General features: G+C 35.1%; 1 protein-coding gene across 9 annotated transcripts in view; it reads right to left on the reverse strand.

Annotated features, from left to right (window-relative positions):
* Positions 1-22648, reverse strand: part of LOC110465901 (dedicator of cytokinesis protein 11-like) — a 143552-nt gene that overhangs the window by 53513 nt on the left and 67391 nt on the right. For 7 of the 9 annotated variants that reach the window (XM_021522049.1, XM_021522046.1, XM_021522048.1 and 4 more), the window contains exons 21-29: positions 15491-15606; positions 14712-14781; positions 13062-13265; positions 11984-12130; positions 11165-11248; positions 10638-10746; positions 8824-8838; positions 1069-1247; positions 128-365 (exon numbers count right to left, since the gene is read on the reverse strand). In XM_021522049.1, the coding sequence (XP_021377724.1) occupies positions 128-365; positions 1069-1247; positions 8824-8838; positions 10638-10746; positions 11165-11248; positions 11984-12130; positions 13062-13265; positions 14712-14781; positions 15491-15606 (1162 nt within the window). The remainder of the gene's footprint in view (positions 1-127; positions 366-1068; positions 1248-8823; positions 8839-10637; positions 10747-11164; positions 11249-11983; positions 12131-13061; positions 13266-14711; positions 14782-15490; positions 15607-22648) is intronic. The other 2 variants (XM_021522052.1, XM_021522051.1) reach the window with 1 other exon arrangement.

Genomic DNA, 22648 nt, shown 5'->3' on the forward strand with positions numbered 1-22648 from the left:
TTGGAGTACAATTCAATGTTATCGAGTGAATATAACAGTCTTGGAGTACAATTCATTCCCTAACAGTAAATAGAATGAAAAAACTATGCTCCTTTGATCCGTGAGATAACAGGTGTGGTACATTTACCTGTTCCAGCTATCATAGCGAACACCTTGGAGTCACGCTGGTCAAAAGTGACCGTTTTCTGACCGGACTGAGAGGTGTGAGATCGTAGGTCTGCCTTGGTACTCCCCGACGCGTCACCGTTAGTGATTGTAGGTGGGGGTACGGAGGGATTCGCAGGGTCGTCCATCAGGTGTCTCTTCTGTTCCATCAGGATGGATATGACGGGAAGATAAAGGGCTGCAATCCTCCCCTGCTGGGTCTGTCACAGAAATATTATTTTTATTAATAAAATATTCAGACATGATAGATGTCTATGATGAACATAACTGAATAAACTTTATCATTTACAACAATTATGAAACAAGTTTTCCAACTTCTTATTAATCAATCTTGTTGCCCTGGATAGAAATGCTGAGAGAGTCTTAATGGGGGAGGAAACTGGAGTATACAGAGAACAACTCAGACAGGTGACCCAAAAACTGTTCACATCCAATCGGGGTATCTAACCCTGGCTGTTTTGGTGAAAGGCAAACGTGCTATCCACTACACCAACAGAAGTAAGTGTGCTTATAATCCAGTAGAAACAACAGAAATATGAAATATAAACCTTTTTTCTTTTTTTTTTCAACAATTATGAAACAAGTTATTTCAACTTATATTTATCATTCTTGTTGGCCCAGATGTTAACGCAGAGTGGTCTTAATGTGGGAGGAAACCGGAGTACCCAGAGAAAACCCATTTGGTTGGCCAGGTGACCCCATACCATTTCACCTCTGATCGGGAAATCGAACCTCAGCTGGCTTGATGAAAGGCAAGTGTGCTCTTCCTCTGCGCCACCCGACCACCCTAATGTGATAGAAATCCCATTACTCACCAAATGACCCAGGTATTACTTTGAGTGTGTAAACCCATCAAACAATTATTCAGTCAGTGGTCATCCGCTTTGCCCCAATAACACTTACCTTAGAGAGGTAGCGGTCATCAAATGAATGTTTGGCGAGCTGGTCGCGGAGGACTGTGATGGCCATACGGCGTATCTCGCGTGGCTCGTTGAGTGCTGTCTTTAGCTCCTGTAGTACCAGACCGGCCAGGTAATGTTGTTTTCTGTATTCATCCGATAATGTGTAGTCACATTTAAGATCTGTAACCACGGAAACATACATCAGTCACTTAACTTCAACGAGAAACTTTCTAAATCCAACATAGAGTCTACTTTTTTGAAGAAATATTGACATGTATGTACTTATTCAGTTTACAAAGACTTCTGGACAGTTATTGCAAACTGATTTTGTCAGCAACATGAACACCACTTTATACAGAGTCTAGACATGATTAGTGTGCCAATCAGAAATTGTTAACCTATTCACCCCTAAAGTCACATTTGAACCTTACCAAATCAAAGCATGGACAATTCCAGTTTAAAAATGTAGGGGTGAATAAGTAAAGGTAGTGTGCTCAACACTTTCTCTACTTTATACGGGTATTGAAAACCTTTTTCCTTTTAATTTTGTGTTCATTTCTTTATCATCATAAAAAGACAATTATTGGCTGTGGATCTGTTTAGGGAGTTAAAACTTTTTTTTCCGAAATAAGTACGAGGTAATTGTCAAACAACTCCGGTCACATTTTGCTCCATAACCAACAAAAACATTCAAGTTAATCCCCAAAAACTGGAACTCAGGACATCATTGCACCTTCACATTTGTTAAAAAAAAACTATATTTCAATTTCCTACCTAATTGGCCCGACCAACAATCCATACAGAAAAGTTACAGACATTCAGCTTGCATGTCCTTTGATTAGTAAATTTGTAGTAATCTTAGCAAATTTATGTCAACAAATTGTTTTCTTTAAATAAATGAAATAATTAAAAATCATTGTCTTAAATCCAATAACAATTTTAGTATGGCATGCATTAGAAAGCCTAAAACTCAAAGATTTCACCTGAAATTACTAACATTTTGACATTTGACCTTTGTACATATTTCATAAAATTGAATTTGATTGGATACTTAGTAATTAACCTTGTTTACCTGAATTTAGCACCTAATTGTAATTTTCAGTTAGAATTAATTTGATTGTATGGCCTAATTAAATATATTTCTTAGAGGAAATTAGATATTATTCAGTTGTTTGTTGGATTGTTAAAAGTTTAAACAAAATTGCTTCACATGCAAGACTGATGCTTGATTACTGTATAAAAGGAAACTTTTGCCAAGCCAAACTTTTCGTCTTTCGTCGGTAAAATCCATATTGCGTAAGTGTCCATTTTACCATTTACTTGTGATTACTATACATGTCGCGCTGTTACTGATATTCTCTGTCACGATAAATCTGCCCTTACTACGGAGGGTGACAAGGACCAAAGTTATGCTGTACAAAAATTTCCTGCATTAACCCTTTCACCACCGTAGACCATAATGGACTCATCCCCATAAATGCATGGAAGAGTCTACTAAAGTTACCTAGGGGTGAAAGGGATATACTCCATCAAGTCTGTTTCACATGTAGAGAAGTTATCTTAGTACAATAAGCTCTCCCTGATCATACATGGGTTATAAATAACAGAATTACTGTAACTGTCAGCACATTTGCAATCAATACCAATTTAACCCACATTAGCTTAAAATTAATTCAGAAAAAAAATAAACAAAAACATTAAACTTGCTGTATAGAGTCAGATTGCATTTCAACACTGAAAAAAAAATCAGAGATATTGAGTTAAACTTAAAATTTAAATTTCCTAATTTTGTTGCATTTTAGTACATGGAATAAACAATAGCTGAAAAAGAATGTCAAATAATATAATTTGTCATATAGTTATCAATTAAAATTGCAGAGGTATACAATTCCACTAGCTCAATGCCTCGAGCTAATACATTTTATGTACTGGACAGAAGAAATTGTTCAATAATTCTTATTGAAATGTAAGGCAGGTCTAGTGGAATTTTTCAAAGTTTGCCTGTGTTTATTGTATACCCCTAACATTGATAATACAGCGGAGTCTCAGTAATCCAGCTATAATTAATAGGTGTGTTCTTATATCTGTTCACTGTGTCATTAATCCAGCTATAATTAATAGGTGTGTTCTTATGTCTGGTCACTGTGTCAGTAATCCAGCTATAATGAATAGGTGTGTTCTTATATCTGGTCACTGTGTCAGTAATACAGCTATAATTAATAGGTGTGTTCTTATATCTGGTCACTGCGTCAGTAATCCAGCTATAATTAATAGGTGTGTTCTTATGTCTGGTCACTGTGTCAGTAATCCAGCTATAATGAATAGGTGTGTTCTTATATCTGGTCACTGTGTCAGTATTCCAGCTATAATTAATAGGGGTGTTCTTATATCTGGTCACTGTGTCAGTATACCAGCTATAATTAATAGGTGTGTTCTTATATCTGTTCACTGTGTCATTAATCCAGCTATAATTAATAGGTGTGTTCTTATGTCTGGTCACTGTGTCAGTAATCCAGCTATAATGAATAGGTGTGTTCTTATATCTGGTCACTGTGTCAGTATTCCAGCTATAATTAATAGGGGTGTTCTTATATCTGGTCACTGTGTCAGTATACCAGCTATAATTAATAGGTGTGTTCTTATATCCAGCCACTGTGTCAGTAATCCACATATAAACAATCCAGATGTTGCTATATCCAGTCATTGTGTCAGTAATCCACCTATAATTAATCCAGATGTTGTTATATCCAGTCAATGTGTCAGTAATCCAGCTATAATTAATCCCTTATATCTGGTCACTGTGTCAGTAATCCAGCTATAGTTAATAGGTGTGTTCTTATATCTGGTCACTGTCTCAGTAATCCAGCTATAATTAATAGGTGTGTTATTATATCTGGCCACTGTGTCAGTAATCCAGCTATAATTAATAGTTGTGTTCTTATATCTGGTCACTGTGTCAGTATTCCAGCTATAATTAATAGGGGTGTTCTTATATCTGGTCACTGTGTCAGTATACCAGCTATAATTAATAGGTGTGTTCTTATATCTGGTCACTGTCTCAGTAATCCAGCTATAATTAATAGGTGTGTTATTATATCTGGCCACTGTGTCAGTAATCCAGCTATAATTAATAGGAGTGTTCTTATATCTGGTCACTGTGTCAGTAATACAGCTATAATTAATAGGTGTGTTCTTATATCTGGTGACTGTGTCAGTAATCCAGCTATAATTAATAAGTGTGTTCTTATATCTGGTCACTGTCTCAGTAATCCAGCTATAATTAATAGGTGTGTTATTATATCTGGCCACTGTGTCAGTAATCCAGCTATAATTAATAGGAGTGTTCTTATATCTGGTCACTGTGTCAGTAATACAGCTATAATTAATAGGTGTGTTCTTATATCTGGTCTCTGTGTCAGTAATCCAGCTATAATTAATAGGAGTGTTCTTATATCTGGTCACTGTGTCAGTAATACAGCTATAATTAATAGGTGTGTTCTTATATCTGGTGACTGTGTCAGTAATCCAGCTATAATTAATAAGTGTGTTCTTATATCTGGTCACTGTCTCAGTAATCCAGCTATAATTAATAGGTGTGTTCTTAAATCTGGTCACTGTGTCAGTAATCCAGCTATAATTAATAGTTGTGTTCTTATATCTGGTCACTGTGTCAGTATTCCAGCTATAATTAATAGGTGTGTTCTTATATCCAGTCACTGTGTCAGTAATCCACCTATAAACAATCCAGATGTTGCTATATCCAGTCACTGTGTCAGTAGTCCAGCTATAATTAATCCAGATGTTGCTATATCCAGTCACTTTGTCAGTATTCCAGCTATAATTAATCCAGATGTTGTTATATCCAGTCACTGTGTCAGTAATCCAGCTATAATTTATCCAGGTGTTGCTATATCCAGTCACTGTGTCAGTAATTCAGCTATAATTAATCCAGATGTTGCTATATCCCGTCACTTTGTCAGTATTCCAGCTATAATTAATCTAGATGTTGTTATATCCAGTCACTGTGTCAGTAATCCAACTATAATTAATCCAGATGTTGTTATATCCAGTCACTGTGTCAGTAATCCAGCTATAATTAATAGGTGTGTTCTTATATCCAGCCACTGTGTCAGTAATCCACATATAAACAATCCAGATGTTGCTATATCCAGTCATTGTGACAGTAATCCACCTATAATTAATCCAGATGTTGCTATATCCAGTCACTGTGTCAGTAATTCAGCTATAATTAATCCAAATGTTGCTATATCCAGTCACTGTGTCAGTAATCCAGCTATAATTAATCCAGATGTTGCTATATCCAGTCACTGTGTCAGTAATCCAGCTATAATTAATCCAGATGTTGCTATATCCAGTCACTGTGTCAGTAATCCAGTTATAATTAATCCAGATGTTGTTATATCCAGTCACTTTGTCAGTATTCCAGCTATAATTAATCCAGATGTTGTTATATCCAGTCACTGTGTCAGTAATCCAGCTATAATTAATCCAGATGTTGCTATATCCAGTCACTGTTTCAGTAATCCAGCTATAATTAATCCAGGTGTTGCTATATCCAGTCACTGTGTCAGTAATCCAGTTATAATTAATCCAGATGTTGCTATATCCAGTCACTGTGTCAGTAATCCAGTTATAATTAATCCAGATGTTGCTATATCCAGTCACTGTGTCAATAATCCAGCTATAATTAATCCAGATGTTGCTATATCCATTCACTGTGTCAGTAATCCACCTATAATTAATCCAGATGTTGTTATATCCAGTCACTGTGTCAGTAATCCAGCTATAATTTATCCAGGTGTTGCTATATCCAGTCACTGTGTCAGTAATCCAGTTATAATTAATCCAGATGTTGCTATATCCAGTCACTGTGTCAGTAATCCAGTTATAATTAATCCAGATGTTGCTATATCCAGTCACTGTGTCAGTAATCCAGTTATAATTAATCCAGATGTTGTTATATCCAGTCACTATGTCAGTAATCCAGCTATAATTAATCCAGATGTTGCTATATCCGGTCATTGAGTCAGTAATCCAGCTATAATTAATCTTATGTTTTACATCCAGTCCATGCGTTAGTGACTTGCCAGAATGAAGGGACTGGATTACTGAGGCTCCTCTGTATACAAACAGTACATACAAGATACACAAAGGCAATACCTATACAGCGTGCAGAAACATTCCAATATGGCCAAGACTTATAAAGGGGACTAAGTCCACTTTTTACATAACAATAATAAGATTTCTTTCAATTAATCAGATAATAGAAGAACTAAATGTATGTGACAATAATTGATTTAGTTGGTGATTATAACCTGTGTATATATTTGTGGATCCGAGTAAGATCGTCTGAAAGTTGGTGAGTCAGAAATGAAGCAATCCTACGGTGACATTGTAGGGCTATGCCTGTTTTACTCATTCACCCCTGAAATTTCATAATGGACTATTCCAATCTTTGAATTAGAAGAGTTCAAATGTGCCTTCAGGGGGGAATGAGTTAAAAGACACTGAGACAAAAATTGAATGAAAACAAACTTCAAATATCAAAACAATATTTTACCAAGACCCAGCTCATGAGTGAGGAAAATGGAATCTAGATCTGAAATAAAAACAACTGAACTGACTGAACGAAAGAACGAGATGTTACGTCGAGGGGTGAGGATATTATGATGATTGTTAGTAACGAGTGAACGCCGCAATGGCTGTGTCAGGGGCAATAGGTTTATAGAATTGAATTTATAAGAAAATGTGCATGTCAAATATATAGAACATTGAGGACCATACAATCTGTTAGAATTATCTAGGGTTTCATTTCAACCTATTCTCTTAAAGGAATGAAGAATTTAATATAAGGATCACATTATTACAGATGTTTTCTAGGGGTATTTTTTTTTTTAAATCTGCCCCAAAAAAGGTTTTTGCATGAAGCTAAATATCTAACATCGATACTAACTCATTTATTCAACATTCGTGCTGCTTGGTCACCGGAAAAGTTACGCCCGCTATAGTACTAGTACCCCAGTACTAGTGTAAAAACACAAATACATTATAACATATGTGTCCGATTATCTTATTGGTATTCTACCAGGACATCATCAGTGAATCACCGCCTACGAATGGAAGAACCATGGACCAGATGAAAAAATGTACATTTCATCATCCAAAATCTTTAAAGAACAAAACAAGAGGCCCATGGGCCTTAACGGTCACCTGAGTCTACAGTATTTATTTTTGTTGTTGAAATATGTACCAATTTGAGTAAAAAATAGTATAATGTTAACTTAACTTTGTCAGGACCATGAGCTGATCATTCCTAGACCAATTTTAAGTGAGATCGGCCTATTAGAACTTAGTAGCAAAATAGCGGCCATGGCAGCCAAATTGTATTTCTGATTGACCCGAAAAATAACAACACTTTGTCAGGACCATGATTCGATCATTCCTACAAAGTTTCAGTTCAATCGGCCAAGTAGATCTTTACTTTAAGTTTGAAATAGTTTACCAAAATGGCAGCCGTGGTGGCCATATTGGATTTCTGATCGACCCGAAAAATAACAACACTTTGTCAGGACCATGAGTCAATCATTCCTACAAAGTTTCAGTTCAATCGGCCTAGCAGAACTTGACTTTAAGTTTGAAATATGTTTTCAAAATGGTGGCCGTGGCGGCCATATTGGATTTATGATTGACCTGAAAAATAACAACACTTTGTCAGGACCATGAGTCGATCATTCCTACAAACTTTAAGTTCAATCGGTCCAGCAGAACTTGACTTTAAGTTTGAAATAGGTTTTCAAAATGGCGGCCGTGGCGGCCATATTGGATTTCTGATCGACCCAAAAAATAACAACACTTTGTCAGGACCATGAGGCGATCATTCCTACCAACTTTCAGTTCAATCGGTCCAGCAGAACTTGACTTTAAGTTTGAAATAGGTTTTCAAAATGGCGGCCGTGGCGGCCATATTGGATTTCTGATCGACCCGAAAAATAACAACACTTTGTCAGGACCATGAGGCGATCATTCCTACCAACTTTTAGTTCAATCGGCCCAGCAGAACTTGACTTTAAGTTTGAAATGTAAAATGTTAACGGACGACGGACGACGGAAGACGGACGACGGACGACGACGGACGAAAACGGATAGCAATAGGTCACTTGAGCTAAAGCTCAGGTGACCTAAAAAAACTTTATGAAAAAAATAAAAAAAATTGGAAGCAGTTATTCGACAAAAAATTAGAGTAACCAAAGAAACTGGGGTTTCCAACATTACACGGAGATACCAAGGGGTAAGGGATTACCTAGGAAACATTCTTGGAAGCAATGGAAACATTATACAAAGACAAAAGTGGTTACCATAGGAACAGGGTACTAAATGGAACACTGTTGCCCAACCAACTAAGGGAACAATGGTTACGAAGGGAACAATGGTTACCAAGGGAAAACCGGTGTATCACAGGATGAAAGGCATTCGCAGGTATTAAAATTTCAAGCAAAGAAAAGAAAACTCTAAATACACAAATTCATATATCATATATTGAAACGCGTTGAAGCATTAAAATTAGATTCTAAAAAGCATCAAAAGAAAATATCACTAAAATGCAAGTATCATCCACACAAGCATAGAAAATCAACACATTTATATCAAAAACAGTGCTTGATTCAAACCACTCCATGCAACAGAGTATTGCCACAATTTGCTGATCTACAGAAATAGTTTAAAGTGAGCGGTTTACCTTCCAGTTTGATGTCTGTGGATAGGCATGGAATAAACCAAATAAAACATGTGTCGTATAATATTTAGCTGAACGTGACACAGGTTTTGATCATTTTCCTTAATTTCTTAATTAAAATGAGTAAAATCATTTCTGCTGAAAGGAACAAAAAGTCTATCAAAAAGATTTTTTTACAGTTATTTTGAGAAATGTTGCATTTAACTTTTATACTATTTTCAAAGTCAAACGCTTTTTATTTAATGTCGGTACATTGTAAAATGTACGAATTAAGACTCACATATTTCCCCCTGCATTGTAATTTACATGAATGATCATTTTATGTTGAATTTCATGATATTAGAAATGTATAAATGATTTCATTGTCAAATTTTGTAAATCAAACTTAAATGTATTTTTTCCTAAAGTATGAATTAAACTGAAGGAATTATCACCATTTTTATTTGTATTTACTCTAGGTACAGAATGCTTGTCATATCTCTATGTCTAGTCGTGAAAAATATTTAAGAAAAAAGGACTAGACATAATAAACCTATGAAACTTTTTTTTTTAATATGGTGTGTAAATTCATAGATTTCATTACAGTTATATTTAAAGGGAAAATAATTCTTTAAAGGGGGAGTTTTAAGGGGAGGTAACTCTTTTAGAGAGGATTTAACATGACACTAAAACAAAGAGAACTTAACCGTCAGCAAATTTATTGTCTACAAGAGTTGAAACACTACCAAATTATCAGAAAGTGATTTTGATCAGAGATACTCAGCATCAGGATTTGAGATTAAAGTGTTAAAGATTGAAAGCAGTGATATATATAACCAGTATTGTCAATGCTAAAATGCAGTGTAATTTATAAATATTTGGCCATTAGAAGATAAAATTGATTTCATATCTCTATATCAGATACCTAAGGATGACTTCCATTCTTATCTTCATCCATCAAGAAGAAAAGCAGAGAAAATCAACCTTGGGTAGCAGATGAATTTCTATACCATGCAAATACTTGATCAGTATAATTGATGTGTATAAATGTAATCAATATATAATAATCAATATTGATAAATAAATAAATTCTTCACCCAGGCAAATTTTATAGTGTTTTTAATTATAGTGTGAAATACATGTAATAACACCAATATAGAAATTATATTTATCAAATGACAATAATCACGTTATATTGTGTCAGGCATGCAGACTGCAAATTTCCCCAAACCATCAACATTCAATATTGAAATAATATTTAGATTTTGGCAAATTTCAGTTAAAGAACCAGTTACAAAACCAGAAGAAACTATTAAATATGTGAAGAAAACAAGCCAACATATTTGAGAATACATGTACCACAAATTGAGTATATTTACTATGACATATAAAGGGACATAACTCTATGTTCATTGAATACACAAAATATATTTTACTAAAGAATTACTTTTTGCTGTAAATCTCATTGATTTAGTGTTGTGCAACCTAGGAATAAAGGATCAAGGGACATAACTCCATTATAACAGTATCTTAACAATGATTAAACTGAAAGTATTAAATTAAGGAATTTATAAGTGTAACAAGTAAAAATATTGTTAAATGTGCATTTATTTCATTAATAAAAGCATTCCTCATGAATTTAACTGAAATTGACAGCAGCCAACTATTAACATAATAAACAAGCTGATTTTGAAGAAAAAAAATGCTCAGGAAAGATTGCAAAAGCATCTAAAATTTTCCACACAGCTTTAAAGGAACGCTAGGTTCAAATTAATTTGTTACATTAGTTGTCATTTAAGTTAATGTAGAAGAGTGATCCGTGAAGGGAGGCTACTCACCTTTGAATGTCTTAATCATTCCTTTCCTCATGAGAGGAAGAGACAATGGGATGTAGTGTTCGTGGCTGCACACTGTCCGCAGGAAGTCAAATTTACATTCCTGCAGCGTCTATAAAAAGGGAAAATCAGGTTAACTTAAATTCAGAAAACACAGAAATCTGACAAACAATTAACATTTTCTTATTAATGATATGGGTTTTTTTCAATGTAATTTGGATATGGTTAATTGATTTATGACATCGGTTGCCCAAAAATACATGCTTTTTTAACATTCATGTAACTCTTATATATCATTAGTTTTCAAGGGAGACAACTCTAACACAAATTATTATTAATCAACTTATATTAATCACTCTTGTTGGCCCGGATGTTAGCTCACGGGGTCTTAGTGTGGGAGGAAACCGGAGTACCCAGAGAAAACCCACGTGGTCGGGCGGCTGACCCCAACTTTTTCACGTCTGATCGGGGAAGAGACATTGTCTGTAGTGGACTCCGAAACATACGACCGAATTGACCTCTGTCCTTACCTTGGAATCTCCAGGTCCGAAGTTCTCTAGATAGCTGCTGATCAGTCGGAACACAAACCCTCGGTCCATCAGTGTAAAACACATCTGCAATTAAAAAATAATCTTAATTTCTAAAGAAATCTTTGTGAACTTTTAAGAGGATAGTGGGATGGGGTAAGGGGATGAGATACCGTAAATATTTGTGTATATTTCACACTTTCTTTTAGGGAAAATGATAATATTATGATATGGGTGCTCACTATACATGGAAACAATCCAAGACCAGTCCAAGGTTGCGACCATTTATTGCAATTTTTTTATGATTTTTCGGTAATATTTTGAAATATACTTGCAGCAATCAACTGATAAAATTCTGCATAATAATTGCATTGTCTATTTTACCATTACAAGAAGTTGTAATTTAAATTCATAGTAGACAATAAAATCAGATAAATAAAATCTACAGTAAGCCAAATTTTCAGGTTTTTACGACATTACATCGCCAATTGATAAATACAGCGAATTGCATGGTAGTTCAGTACTCTGAGAAAAAAACATTCCGTATTTTACAGGCATAATGTGTTAAGTTAATTTTGTAGAATACATCCTTTACCGGTAATCACAATTTTTCATTGATCATTTTATGATTTATTTTTCATTTCCTTCAGCAAACTTTATTTCTACTAATACTATAAAGATGTATTCAATCTTTTTAAAAGGATTTTCAAAATATTAAATCAGAACAATGGTATGGAACTAAAACTGACTAAGATTAACCAGGTCTCTAAGAAAGTTTCGTAGAATTTAGCAGGGTTGTAGGTAAAAGCTGTGTATTCATACCTTGACAAAGTTGGCCAGACTGAGGTTGGCACTTTTTGTTTCCCGCGGCATCTCTCGATGTTTCTGTATGATGTTCGGTGCCAAGGTCTGTAGAAGTCGTTCGATACGAAACTGGTAGTCACTAGTGAACCGCTCATTTCTCGGCATCTACAGAAATAAAGATGCGAAGGTCCACACACTTTTAAAAGAAATCCTCCGCTTATACATGTATATGATATTGCCAATAATAGTTCCTGATAATAGGGAATGTACAGTGATACACAGTGATTTACAATTCCCCCATTTTAATCATAATAGGAAATTAACATTTATCAGGGGATTTTCTGCTCACAAAGGGAAAATTATTCTCACGGTATCAATCACATGCCTACAGGGATAAATTATGTTCAATAAAGAGTCATTTATGCAATCATGCCTTGATTAGGTTTTGCAACATAGGTTAATTTTGTCAGTCTATGAGATGAAGGGTCATGACCTTGAGGAGGTTTTTATAATGTACCTTGATTTTGTCAGTCTATGAGATAAAGGGTCATGACCTTGAGGAGGTTTTTATAACATACCTTGATTTTGTCAGTCTAGGAGACACAGGGTCATGACCTTGAGTAACATACCTTGATTTTGTCAGTCTATGAGACACAGGGTCATGACCTTGAGTAACATACCTTGGTTTTGTCAGTCTAGGAGACACAGGGTCATGACCTTGAGTAACATACCTTGGTTTTGTCAGTCTAGGAGACACAGGGTCATGATCTTGAGTAACATACCTTGATTTTGTCAGTCTAGGAGACACCGGGTCATGACCTTGATTAACATACCTTGATTTTGTCAGTCTATGAGACACAGGGTCATGGCCTTGAGTAACAAACCTTGATTTTGTCAGTCTAGGAGACACAAGGTCATGACCTTGAGTAACATACCTTGATTTTGTCAGTCTATGAGATAAAGGGTCATGACTTTGAGGAGGTTTTTATAATATACCTTTATTTTGTTTGTCTATGAAATACAGGATATTGACCTGGAGGATGTCTTTCAAAAGATGAGTGATTAGTGCAATCATGCCTTGATTAGGTATACATACCTTGATTCTGTCCAGGTCTATGAGGTACATAGTCATGCTCTTGATGAGGGTTTCGAAGAAGAACCATGAATGTTGCAGGAACTTGGTGACCACTAAGTGGTCAGCCATGGATGGCTGGAGGATCTGGGTTAAGTGCTTGGCCAGTTCTTCGTGGACGGTCCGCTGTTTACTTCCCCGCGGGACACGCCCAGGTTTGAACACATACTGCAGGAAGAGTTCAGTGTTAACGTAAGGTTAAAGGAGTTAAAATCATGAAGGGTAAACATTTTTTTATCTATATACATCCTACAGGAGAACAATGCAGTCATACCATCAATTATCTTATGGACAAGTGTCAATTTTTACATTACGAATGACAAAATTCCATAGCTAGTAAACTATTTCATTTGAGGATTTATGTCCCATTGTAAGCAGAACACTAGAGAACTCCACTGAGTCAGGTGACTCCATTGACCACGGGGTCAGGTGACTCCATTGACCACGGGGTCAGGTGACTCCATTGACCACGGGGTCAGGTGACTCCATTGACCACGGGGTCAGGTGACTCCATTGACCATGGGGTCAGGTGACTCCATTGACCACTGGATCAGGTGACTCCATTGACCACAGGGTCAGATGACACCATTGACCACGGGATCAGGTGACACCATTGACCACGGGGTCAGGTGACACCATTGACCACGGGATCAGGTGACTCCATTGACCACGGGATCAGGTGACTCCATTGACCATGGGGTCAGGTGACTCCATTGACCACGGGGTCAGGTGACTCCATTGACCACTGGATCAGATGACTCCATTGACCAATGGGTCAGGTGACTCCATTGACCACGGGGTCAGGTGATTCCATTGACCATGGGGTCAGGTGACTCCATTGACCACCGGGTCAGGTGATTCCATTGACCATGGGGTCAGGTGACTCCATTGACCTCAGGATCATATGACTCCATTCACCACGGGGTCAGGTGTCTCCATTGACCACGGGATCAGGTTATTCCATTGACCAGAACAAATGTAGCTCAGTTTGTTGGAGCCAGTATAAAACGATCAGAGGTCCAGATTTCAAATCCTGCTCTTGCACACAGCACTTTTAAATTCAGACCACTGCTGTGGATGTTTTTCCTTTTCTGTCATATTAGTGTGTTTTTTTATCAAAGATCTGCAAGGTATTATTTTTTTTCCGGAAAAGATTTATCAAAGCTAACAGTCATGCCAAAACATGTTTTCCAAAATATAGTTAAAGCTTTTGGCAGTGGTTCAAGAATCCTTAAGCACTAAATTAAGTTCAGGTGGCATTCATTGTCAATATGAATGCAAAGTGGAAATGACAAATCTACTCACAAACCCTACAAACCAGATTTATATCATATCTAGTCATAAAACACACAATAGCTAGGAATATTCCCATACAAGTATTTCTCTATTACAAATCCTTCCTGTTAATCTGTCTACATAGTGAAGTTCACTAGGTGGCATTCCGAGTCAATATGAATGCAAAGTGGAAACAATAAATTCCACTCACAAACCCTACAAACCAGATTAATATCATATCTGGTCACACAACACATGATAACTTACAATATTCCCCTACAAGTATTTCTCTATTACAAATCCTTTCTGTTAATCTGTCTACATTCTCTGAGGACTTACTTTGACATAATTTCTCAGTGCCTTGATTCTTTCTGCAGCATTCACTTCTGACACAATATGTACCAGCACTCTGAAATTGGAAAGCAATGTTTTGAACTCAATATACATATTAAATTACAAAATGAAAACTTAAAATATTGCTAGAAATCAAAAGAGGATGCCAGTTAGTGTGTCATACTTGCTTTGGTATAAATCAGTGTTTTCATCAGGATTGAATAAAAGAGGGGGGGGGGGGGGGGGGGGGGGACATGGATGTTGTGATATAGGAAGAATGTTGAGATTCACACAACACCCCCTCCCTCCAGGAGAAAAACACTGTAAATGAGACAAGATAAGCTGGACACAATCCTCCAACCGGTCATGACTTGTAAGGCAATGGGTTAGGAAACCTCCAATGGCCGAGGGGTCCAGTTTGTGACATCAAGGAAGAGCAGTTATATTATGGAACTGTACGAGGCAATTAGTTTCATACATTTATGTATAGATATTTGTGAGTTTCTTTTATATTGATGGGTTTTTTTTTATTTAAGGGATACTTTAGCTGAATAGCAATCTAAATTAAAACTTCTGGACTTCAGTACATTTCATGTAAAATTGATTTTTTTTCCCCATTGCTTTGGAAAAAAAAAGGTTATGATGATGTATAGAGAAAAGTAATATTATTACAAGATACATTCAGCTGTTTTGGAGTACAGGGCACAGTGATATTTTCATAAAATATTTGCTAATGTCCTTTTTTTTAGTGTTTAATGACCACTAGTGACCAGGGTATAACTCACTTGACCGCGTTGACCGCTACGTCCTCACACTCTGTCTTTGACAGGAGGGAGAACAGCTGGTTTAGAATGGTTGGCAGGAACTTAACGTAGGTGCTGACATCGGAGGCATGAAGGGACTGAAACAGGCAAACTCAATGTGTTAATGTGTTAGATTAATTACAAATTAATAAACAAACAAAATCGTCATAGAAACACATAATTTGGTAGCTCTCTACAGTAGAACCTCATTTGAGGGTCTAGATATAAAGTTCCCCCATCTACAAATTTACAATGGAAGAGGCAGGTTCTCTCTGAAACAATAAGTACAAACATTCACACACATGTATGTTTTAGCACAATTGTGTATTTACAAAATTGTCATTGAAAATGTCATACATTGATATTTCTGCTGGCTTTTTCTTTTGATTTCTCCAACAATGTCTTACCATCCAAATATTTAATGAAATTATTTCCTATACTCTTACAATTATCAGTACACTACATAGATACAGTCTAAAGAAATGAAATGATATCTATAGGAGTATCATATCACTGGGTATATTTTTTTCCTAAAATGGCAAGCATTATTATGTAAATCACTTCATTTTTGTGAAATTTTATTTTCGCTTTCATACTTAAGATGATTTAACTGTAAATTGCAGAATGAAAATACTACTTCAGAAAGATTTGTTCACCCTCATGATAGATGGTTAAAACACTGTGAGAGTGAAAAGATTGAAAAATAAATTGTGGTGAGTATTTTCAAGGTTATGATATTCATGATGATCTGAACTGAATTAGCACGGAAATTTAAATCTCACCGAAACAGTGCGATTTACAGTATGTATGTATGACTAAGGATACATACCACATAAAACAACAGTAATTATATTTTCACTCAATATTAACTATTGTCAATCTCATTAAACATGACTTCTCAACTTTTGAAATTTAAGGAATGAAAAATTCAAACAATTTTTTCTACTTAATTCTTGCATCAAATTCCCATGATTATCAAGTTGTCCCTGCAAAATGCCAAAAAAACAAAAACAAAAAAATAGCTGTTTGCTAAAAATCCTCCAAAAGTAGTAAAATTAAGTACATGACATCAACAAAAGTACTGTGTTTGTACAAGGAAAATGGCTATAATTAACATATACTGATCTATTTTATTCATTTTTCAATTGTAAAAAATAGTATTTCTTATTTTCATCTGGGACTATTCAGTGATAAACATGATGTAAGAATTTTAAAATGTGTCGGTTGTTTCATTCCCAATCTGAACTACTTTGAAAAATCCAATAAAGTCAGTAATATCTCTTAATGCCTGAAGACAGTATACATCTGAATTGGAAACATCATTGAACACCCGTTGATGTCAGCCACCAAATCTTTTTGTTTATGAAAGCAGTAAACATGAAAGGAAATTATTTGAGGGTTTTCGATGATGACAGGAAGAGGGAGTGGTCAAAAGCGATAACATCCAATCATATAATGTGTAAGTACAGGCTGACCACCTCCTCTGATAACTGACCAATTGTTATACTGCTCTTGTTCATCCATGCTAGATTATGACAATATCAAAGCCGTTGGGCTACATGTGGATTTAAGTTGGAAATATTCCCACACAGACGGTCACCATTTTTTTATGTTAGAACTTTCTTTTTCTCGTGTAAATAGGAGTATGATACATAAATAATTGATAATAATACAAATATCTGCTTAAAAATGTATATTTTTCATAGAATAGACCCAGAGGATCTATCAGAAAGCTTTTGTACTTTTTATATTTGTCCTAAAGGGTATGGCTATCCTATTCTGGGCTCAAAAAAATATCTCAAAGCAAAATTACATCATCATCATCAAACATAAGAAATTTCATTGCAACCAAAAAGTTTAATAGTATGACAAAATGCTGTCTATACCTTTGCTGTCTAATGGCAAAACTCCTCTTAACAAAAAACGACAGAAGACATTTCCTAACATGAAAACAACACTTACAGTAGAACACTAAAAATGTCTAATCGTAGAACGATGTGGCTACTACATGTAAGGTTAACTAAAGTCTGCCAAACTCGGACGGAATTAAAAAAAAAAAGTGCTGTTCATCTAGGAAAATGTCCACCTGCTTTTATCATGCCAGTGTTTCAAAAAAAGAGGTCGAAACATCGCAGCAAGCTGTGTTTCCCTTCACCACATCCAGACCGTCTCACTCCCAACCATAACAAAAATCCTCTGCCATTTTGTTAGTAAGTCCTTGTCTGTAGCGTAACTGTGGTTGTACTCATTATATTATTGATCTGAAATCTACTATTTGCACATACAAAAATTATTTCAATTAAAAGAAGAGTCTCTGAAATCCATGTAATAGTTTAAAACAGTTCGTCAATAAAAACTGCCCCCGAAGACACAACTATGTACCACTCAGAAACGTTTGGGTATTGCCTTGCCATGCATTCACCCAGCACTTGAAACCAGGGTTGGCAAGCTCACCAATTTTATAACAGAAGCAGGGGGTAATGTAGGGCCAGACTTGGATTTGAACCCAGGACCCTCTGAACTCTAGGCAGACACTCTACCAATTGAGCTACCTGGTTGACGAGGATCGACCTAGTCTAATTCGAACATCGCAGCAAGCTGTGTTTCCCTTCACCACATCCAGACCGTCTCACTCCCAACCATAACAAAAATCCTCTCCCATTTTGTTAGTAAATACGTGCTATAGCTTCATGTAAATCCTTGATTTGAACCTAGTCAAAGACCAGAAGTTAGGAAGCCATTATGTCCACAAAATGTGTAAGGTGGAGAAGGAATGAAAGCCGCTTCTTTCTTTCTTCTTTCTTCCTTTCTTTGTTCAGTACAAAACAACTATGAGAATGAAAGCCGCTTCTTTCTTTCTTCTTTCTTCCTTTCTTTGTTCAGTACAAAACAACAATGAGAATGAACCGATTCATGCCAACTTGACAACCATGTGAAATTGTCCATGGAGGACAATTTTAAAGTGTACGAACAATGGCCCCTATTTGACAAAATGATATCATGAACTGCCATATGTATAGCCGTTCTATGGACGACATAGAGGAAACTATTTATAAAAAAACTCGAAAATAGAGCTCCATCCAAACTCGGGAGACTTGAGAAGTATGTTCTATGTATACAGTATAGACAACAAAACGCACACACTGTGACCTATATAGCAAAACTAGGTCACATATAATATCACAATGACCTATATAGTAAAACCAGCTCATGTATAGTGTAACCAACAATACCAACTAAACTATACATTCTCTAGAGTTTTAGGATGATACAGTCAATATTATATTGAAGATTTCAATGATTTCTCATTGAATATCATATGTAATAAAATTATACTTCATAAATATCGGTTTAAAATACACTTATAAATATAAATACTTTTTCGTAACTCCTGAATATTAGATTTTATATATTATACAGATATTGACAATAAAACTGACACAGAATGTCGACAACAATCCGTATATAATCAGTACATTACAGAATTATTGTGTGTTAGTAAGTGGTCACGAAATCACCAATGTTTCCTTCATTTCCATTGGGTTAAAAATATAAAATAGGTGTGTTTCAAAACTGACGTAATACCTCAATAAATCTTCTTCAAATCATTAAATATCTTGATTGAATGATAAATACAAATATCTATTAAAAAGTTTTGTGTTAAGCTAACAATGCTCTAAAAACATGGCCTCAGTCTCAAACAGTTATATTCAGCTGTTAAAGCTTTGTTAGCTTCCATAATCACAAACTGAATATTTTTCTTATATTTTAAAACAGTTTTTTTTTTTATATATATATTCCAATATACTATCAGTACAGTTGTAAATGTAGAAAAACATTGATGATCACCGACATATCAGACATTAAAATACCAACATGACACACGACAAAGGAATTATAAGTGTAAGCTAATTCTGGAAGGCAGTCCAAACATGTAAGGGTGTCAAAGGGGGAGACACTAGTGGATGGGGTGGGGGTTCATTGGTTGTGAACTGAGGAAGGGTTCATCCGTGTTATCATTCTACAGAGTGCCATTTGTGAAATAAGAGAGAAAATGTTCAAAAAAAGATTTTGAGAAAATTTGTGATTTTTGTTATTGGAATTCTACTCAAAAATGTGCACAAAAGCAATACCAAACCCAAACAAATTTCAACTACTTTTAAAATTTTAAAATGAAAAAGGACTAATATGAAAAATGAAAAAGCAAAATTGATATCAATCATAAATACAAGTATATTCTGTATTATGGTATATGTATTCAAAAGAACACATACATCTAAATGAAACATCAATTTATCATTAGAATTGCTTTTTTCTTTTCTTTTTTATATTTGACCAGTCTTTAAAATATCTACTGCGATTCCATACAGTGTGTGAAGGAGGTGTGGAATGAGGATTGTATTTGGGTCCAGTGACGGGGGGTGAACGGGATGTGTCTCCCCCCTGGAAACCCTCCCAACGAATACCTTAACTGAGTTTAATAAGAAGGTTTCCTCAAGGTCCTTTGCTGGCTTGCAGATCATCTACATATATACAGGTCAAAGGTCAAAATAAACATATACAGACAGGTCAAAGGTCAACATACAGAGTTCAAAAAGTTCTAAGCAGTTAGCTTTTAAATTCAACACAGCTTACTTTCACAAAATTATGTTTTATCAAATGACATGCCAGTCAAAATCATAATCAGTGTTTACACAACCCTGTTCACTACAGCACACAGAATTATTGTCTTTTATCTTAGAGATGACTCCCCTCTGACCTACATGGTATAGCCAATTAAAATCCAGCTTACAAAATCTCTTTTTATTCATTGCAAAATCACTGAATTATGCTAGCAGTAAATTATTAAACACTTTACAGTCATCTAACATTGTAATATTTGGTTTCTTCAGATTCTTCAAGGAATATATGAAGTTAAGAAATGAGATTCTAGAGAACAGGTTTTTCAAATAGATCACTTAAAGAAAAAAGTTTTTAAAACAGTCACAGTACACTGTAATGTAAATTCACATCGTTAGTACAAATACACAGCTGAAGCACACACATCTGACTTACAAATTATCCTCTGTTAATTAAAATCACATTTTCATCGAAAATTTTCATTATCTCTTTTGATCAATATAAATATATCCTTATAATAATTTTTAATAAACATGACATGAAATGCTGTTAGAAAATTACAAATCAAAATCAAATTTCCGAAAATCATTTTACAAAAATAAATTGGATTTAAAACATAAAAGATAATTGAACATTTACAACAAAAAACAACAATTTATTCAACCAGTAATTAAATTTCCAATTAAACAAACATCCATGAATCTTCAGGGGAAAAAAATATCATTTTGACAGCCTTTTTTTCCATCAGCGTCAAATTGATCCTATTGTCAGAAACTTTCAGTAAAGCAGATAATTTTCCTTTGAAGCAACAGGAACAATAATGTTTGCTTTCCTTGTCCGAGTATATATAGTTAGAATACATATCGGTACCTTGACATGGTTTAGTAAGTAGGTATCCTCACTCTCAACTTCCCGCCGAGTTTGCCAGACAATCTACACATTGTATGGTAGGCATTTAAAATTAAAGTGAATATAATGTTATACTGCTGGAATAAAACAGCAATTTTCCAGACAGTTTTGCCGATCCATCTGCCAACTTGGTCAACAGAAATAAAAAGTTCTTGAAGTCCTTAATACCATCAAATTTTTAAACTCTAACAAGGTTTTGAATATCCTTAAACCTTTCATTTCTTGAAATTCTCCACTTTTTCTAGTCAAGAGGTGAATAAGGGAATCAGTTTGTTAGTATTACTGTTCAATCAATTATCTAAAGTAAAAACTCTAGGACCCAAATTTTCCAATTACATTTTACAAATTCAAAATTATAATTTTACCTTATAAGGACATGAACATTTTTTAATAATGGGTGTCATTAGTGCATTAATATGATAAATAATAACAGAGACTCAATTGATAATTACGGTGATTTTTTTGTTCTATACATGCAGCTCAGACATCTGTTACTGATGTCTGTTACTACAACTGATGTCTGTTACTGATGTCTGTTACTGATGTCTGATACTGATGTCTGTTACTGATGTCTGACACTGATGTCTGTTACTGATGTCTGTGACTGATGTCTGTTACTGATGTCTGACACTGATGTCTGTTATTGATGTCTGTTACTTATGTCTGTTACTGATGTCTGTTTTGCTTGTTCTGATGTCGGGTACTGATGTCTGTTATGTCTGATACTAATGTCTGTTACTGACGTCTGATACTGATGTCTGTTATGTCTGTTATTGATGTCTGATACTGATGTCTGTTATTGATGTCTGTTACTTATGTCTGTTAATGATGTCTGTTATGTCTGATACTGATGTCTGTTACTGGTGTCTGTTACTGATGTCTGTTACTGATGTCTGTTACTGATGTCTGACACTGATGTCTGTTACTGATGTCTGTTACTTATGTCTGTTACTGATGTCTGTTATGTCTGATACTGATGTCGGTTACTGATGTCTGTTATGTCTGATACTAATGTCTGTTACTGACGTCTGATACTGATGTCTGTTATGTCTGTTATTGATGTCTGATACTGATGTCTGTTACTGATGTCTGTTACTGATGTCTGTTACTGCTGCTGTTACTGATGTCTGATACTGATGTCTGTTACTGATGTCTGATACTGATGTCTGATACTGATGTCTGTTACTGATGTCTGAAGGATAATTACAGTGTAAAAGACAACTTGACCTGATCCCTTGTATTTCCTAATGAGTTGTTATTGTTGCATGTTTCAGTGTGTACTTTGAACTTTAAGTTAACATTCCTTTAGGTACTAATTGATATAGACAATGATTTGTGTTTCAATCAACATTTACTACTAATATTATGCATGAATAACTATATTTATGTGAGACTTGAATCTGCATCTGACACTTAGGCCCCAATTTTCTGTTTTTTTAAATATATATATTAAAAAAATAAAAATCTGTTTTCATTTTTCCCTACCTACATTTTAGTGTGTACCCTAATCTCCTTGTCGTACATTTTAAACAAGCACTGTTGAAGTTTGAAATGCTGTCTCTATATAACAAGCACTGTTGACGTTTGAAATGCTGTCTCTATATAACATAC

This window comes from Mizuhopecten yessoensis, unplaced genomic scaffold (genome assembly GCF_002113885.1).
Source record: "Mizuhopecten yessoensis strain PY_sf001 unplaced genomic scaffold, ASM211388v2 scaffold11105, whole genome shotgun sequence".
Lineage (NCBI taxonomy): Eukaryota > Metazoa > Mollusca > Bivalvia > Pectinida > Pectinidae > Mizuhopecten > Mizuhopecten yessoensis.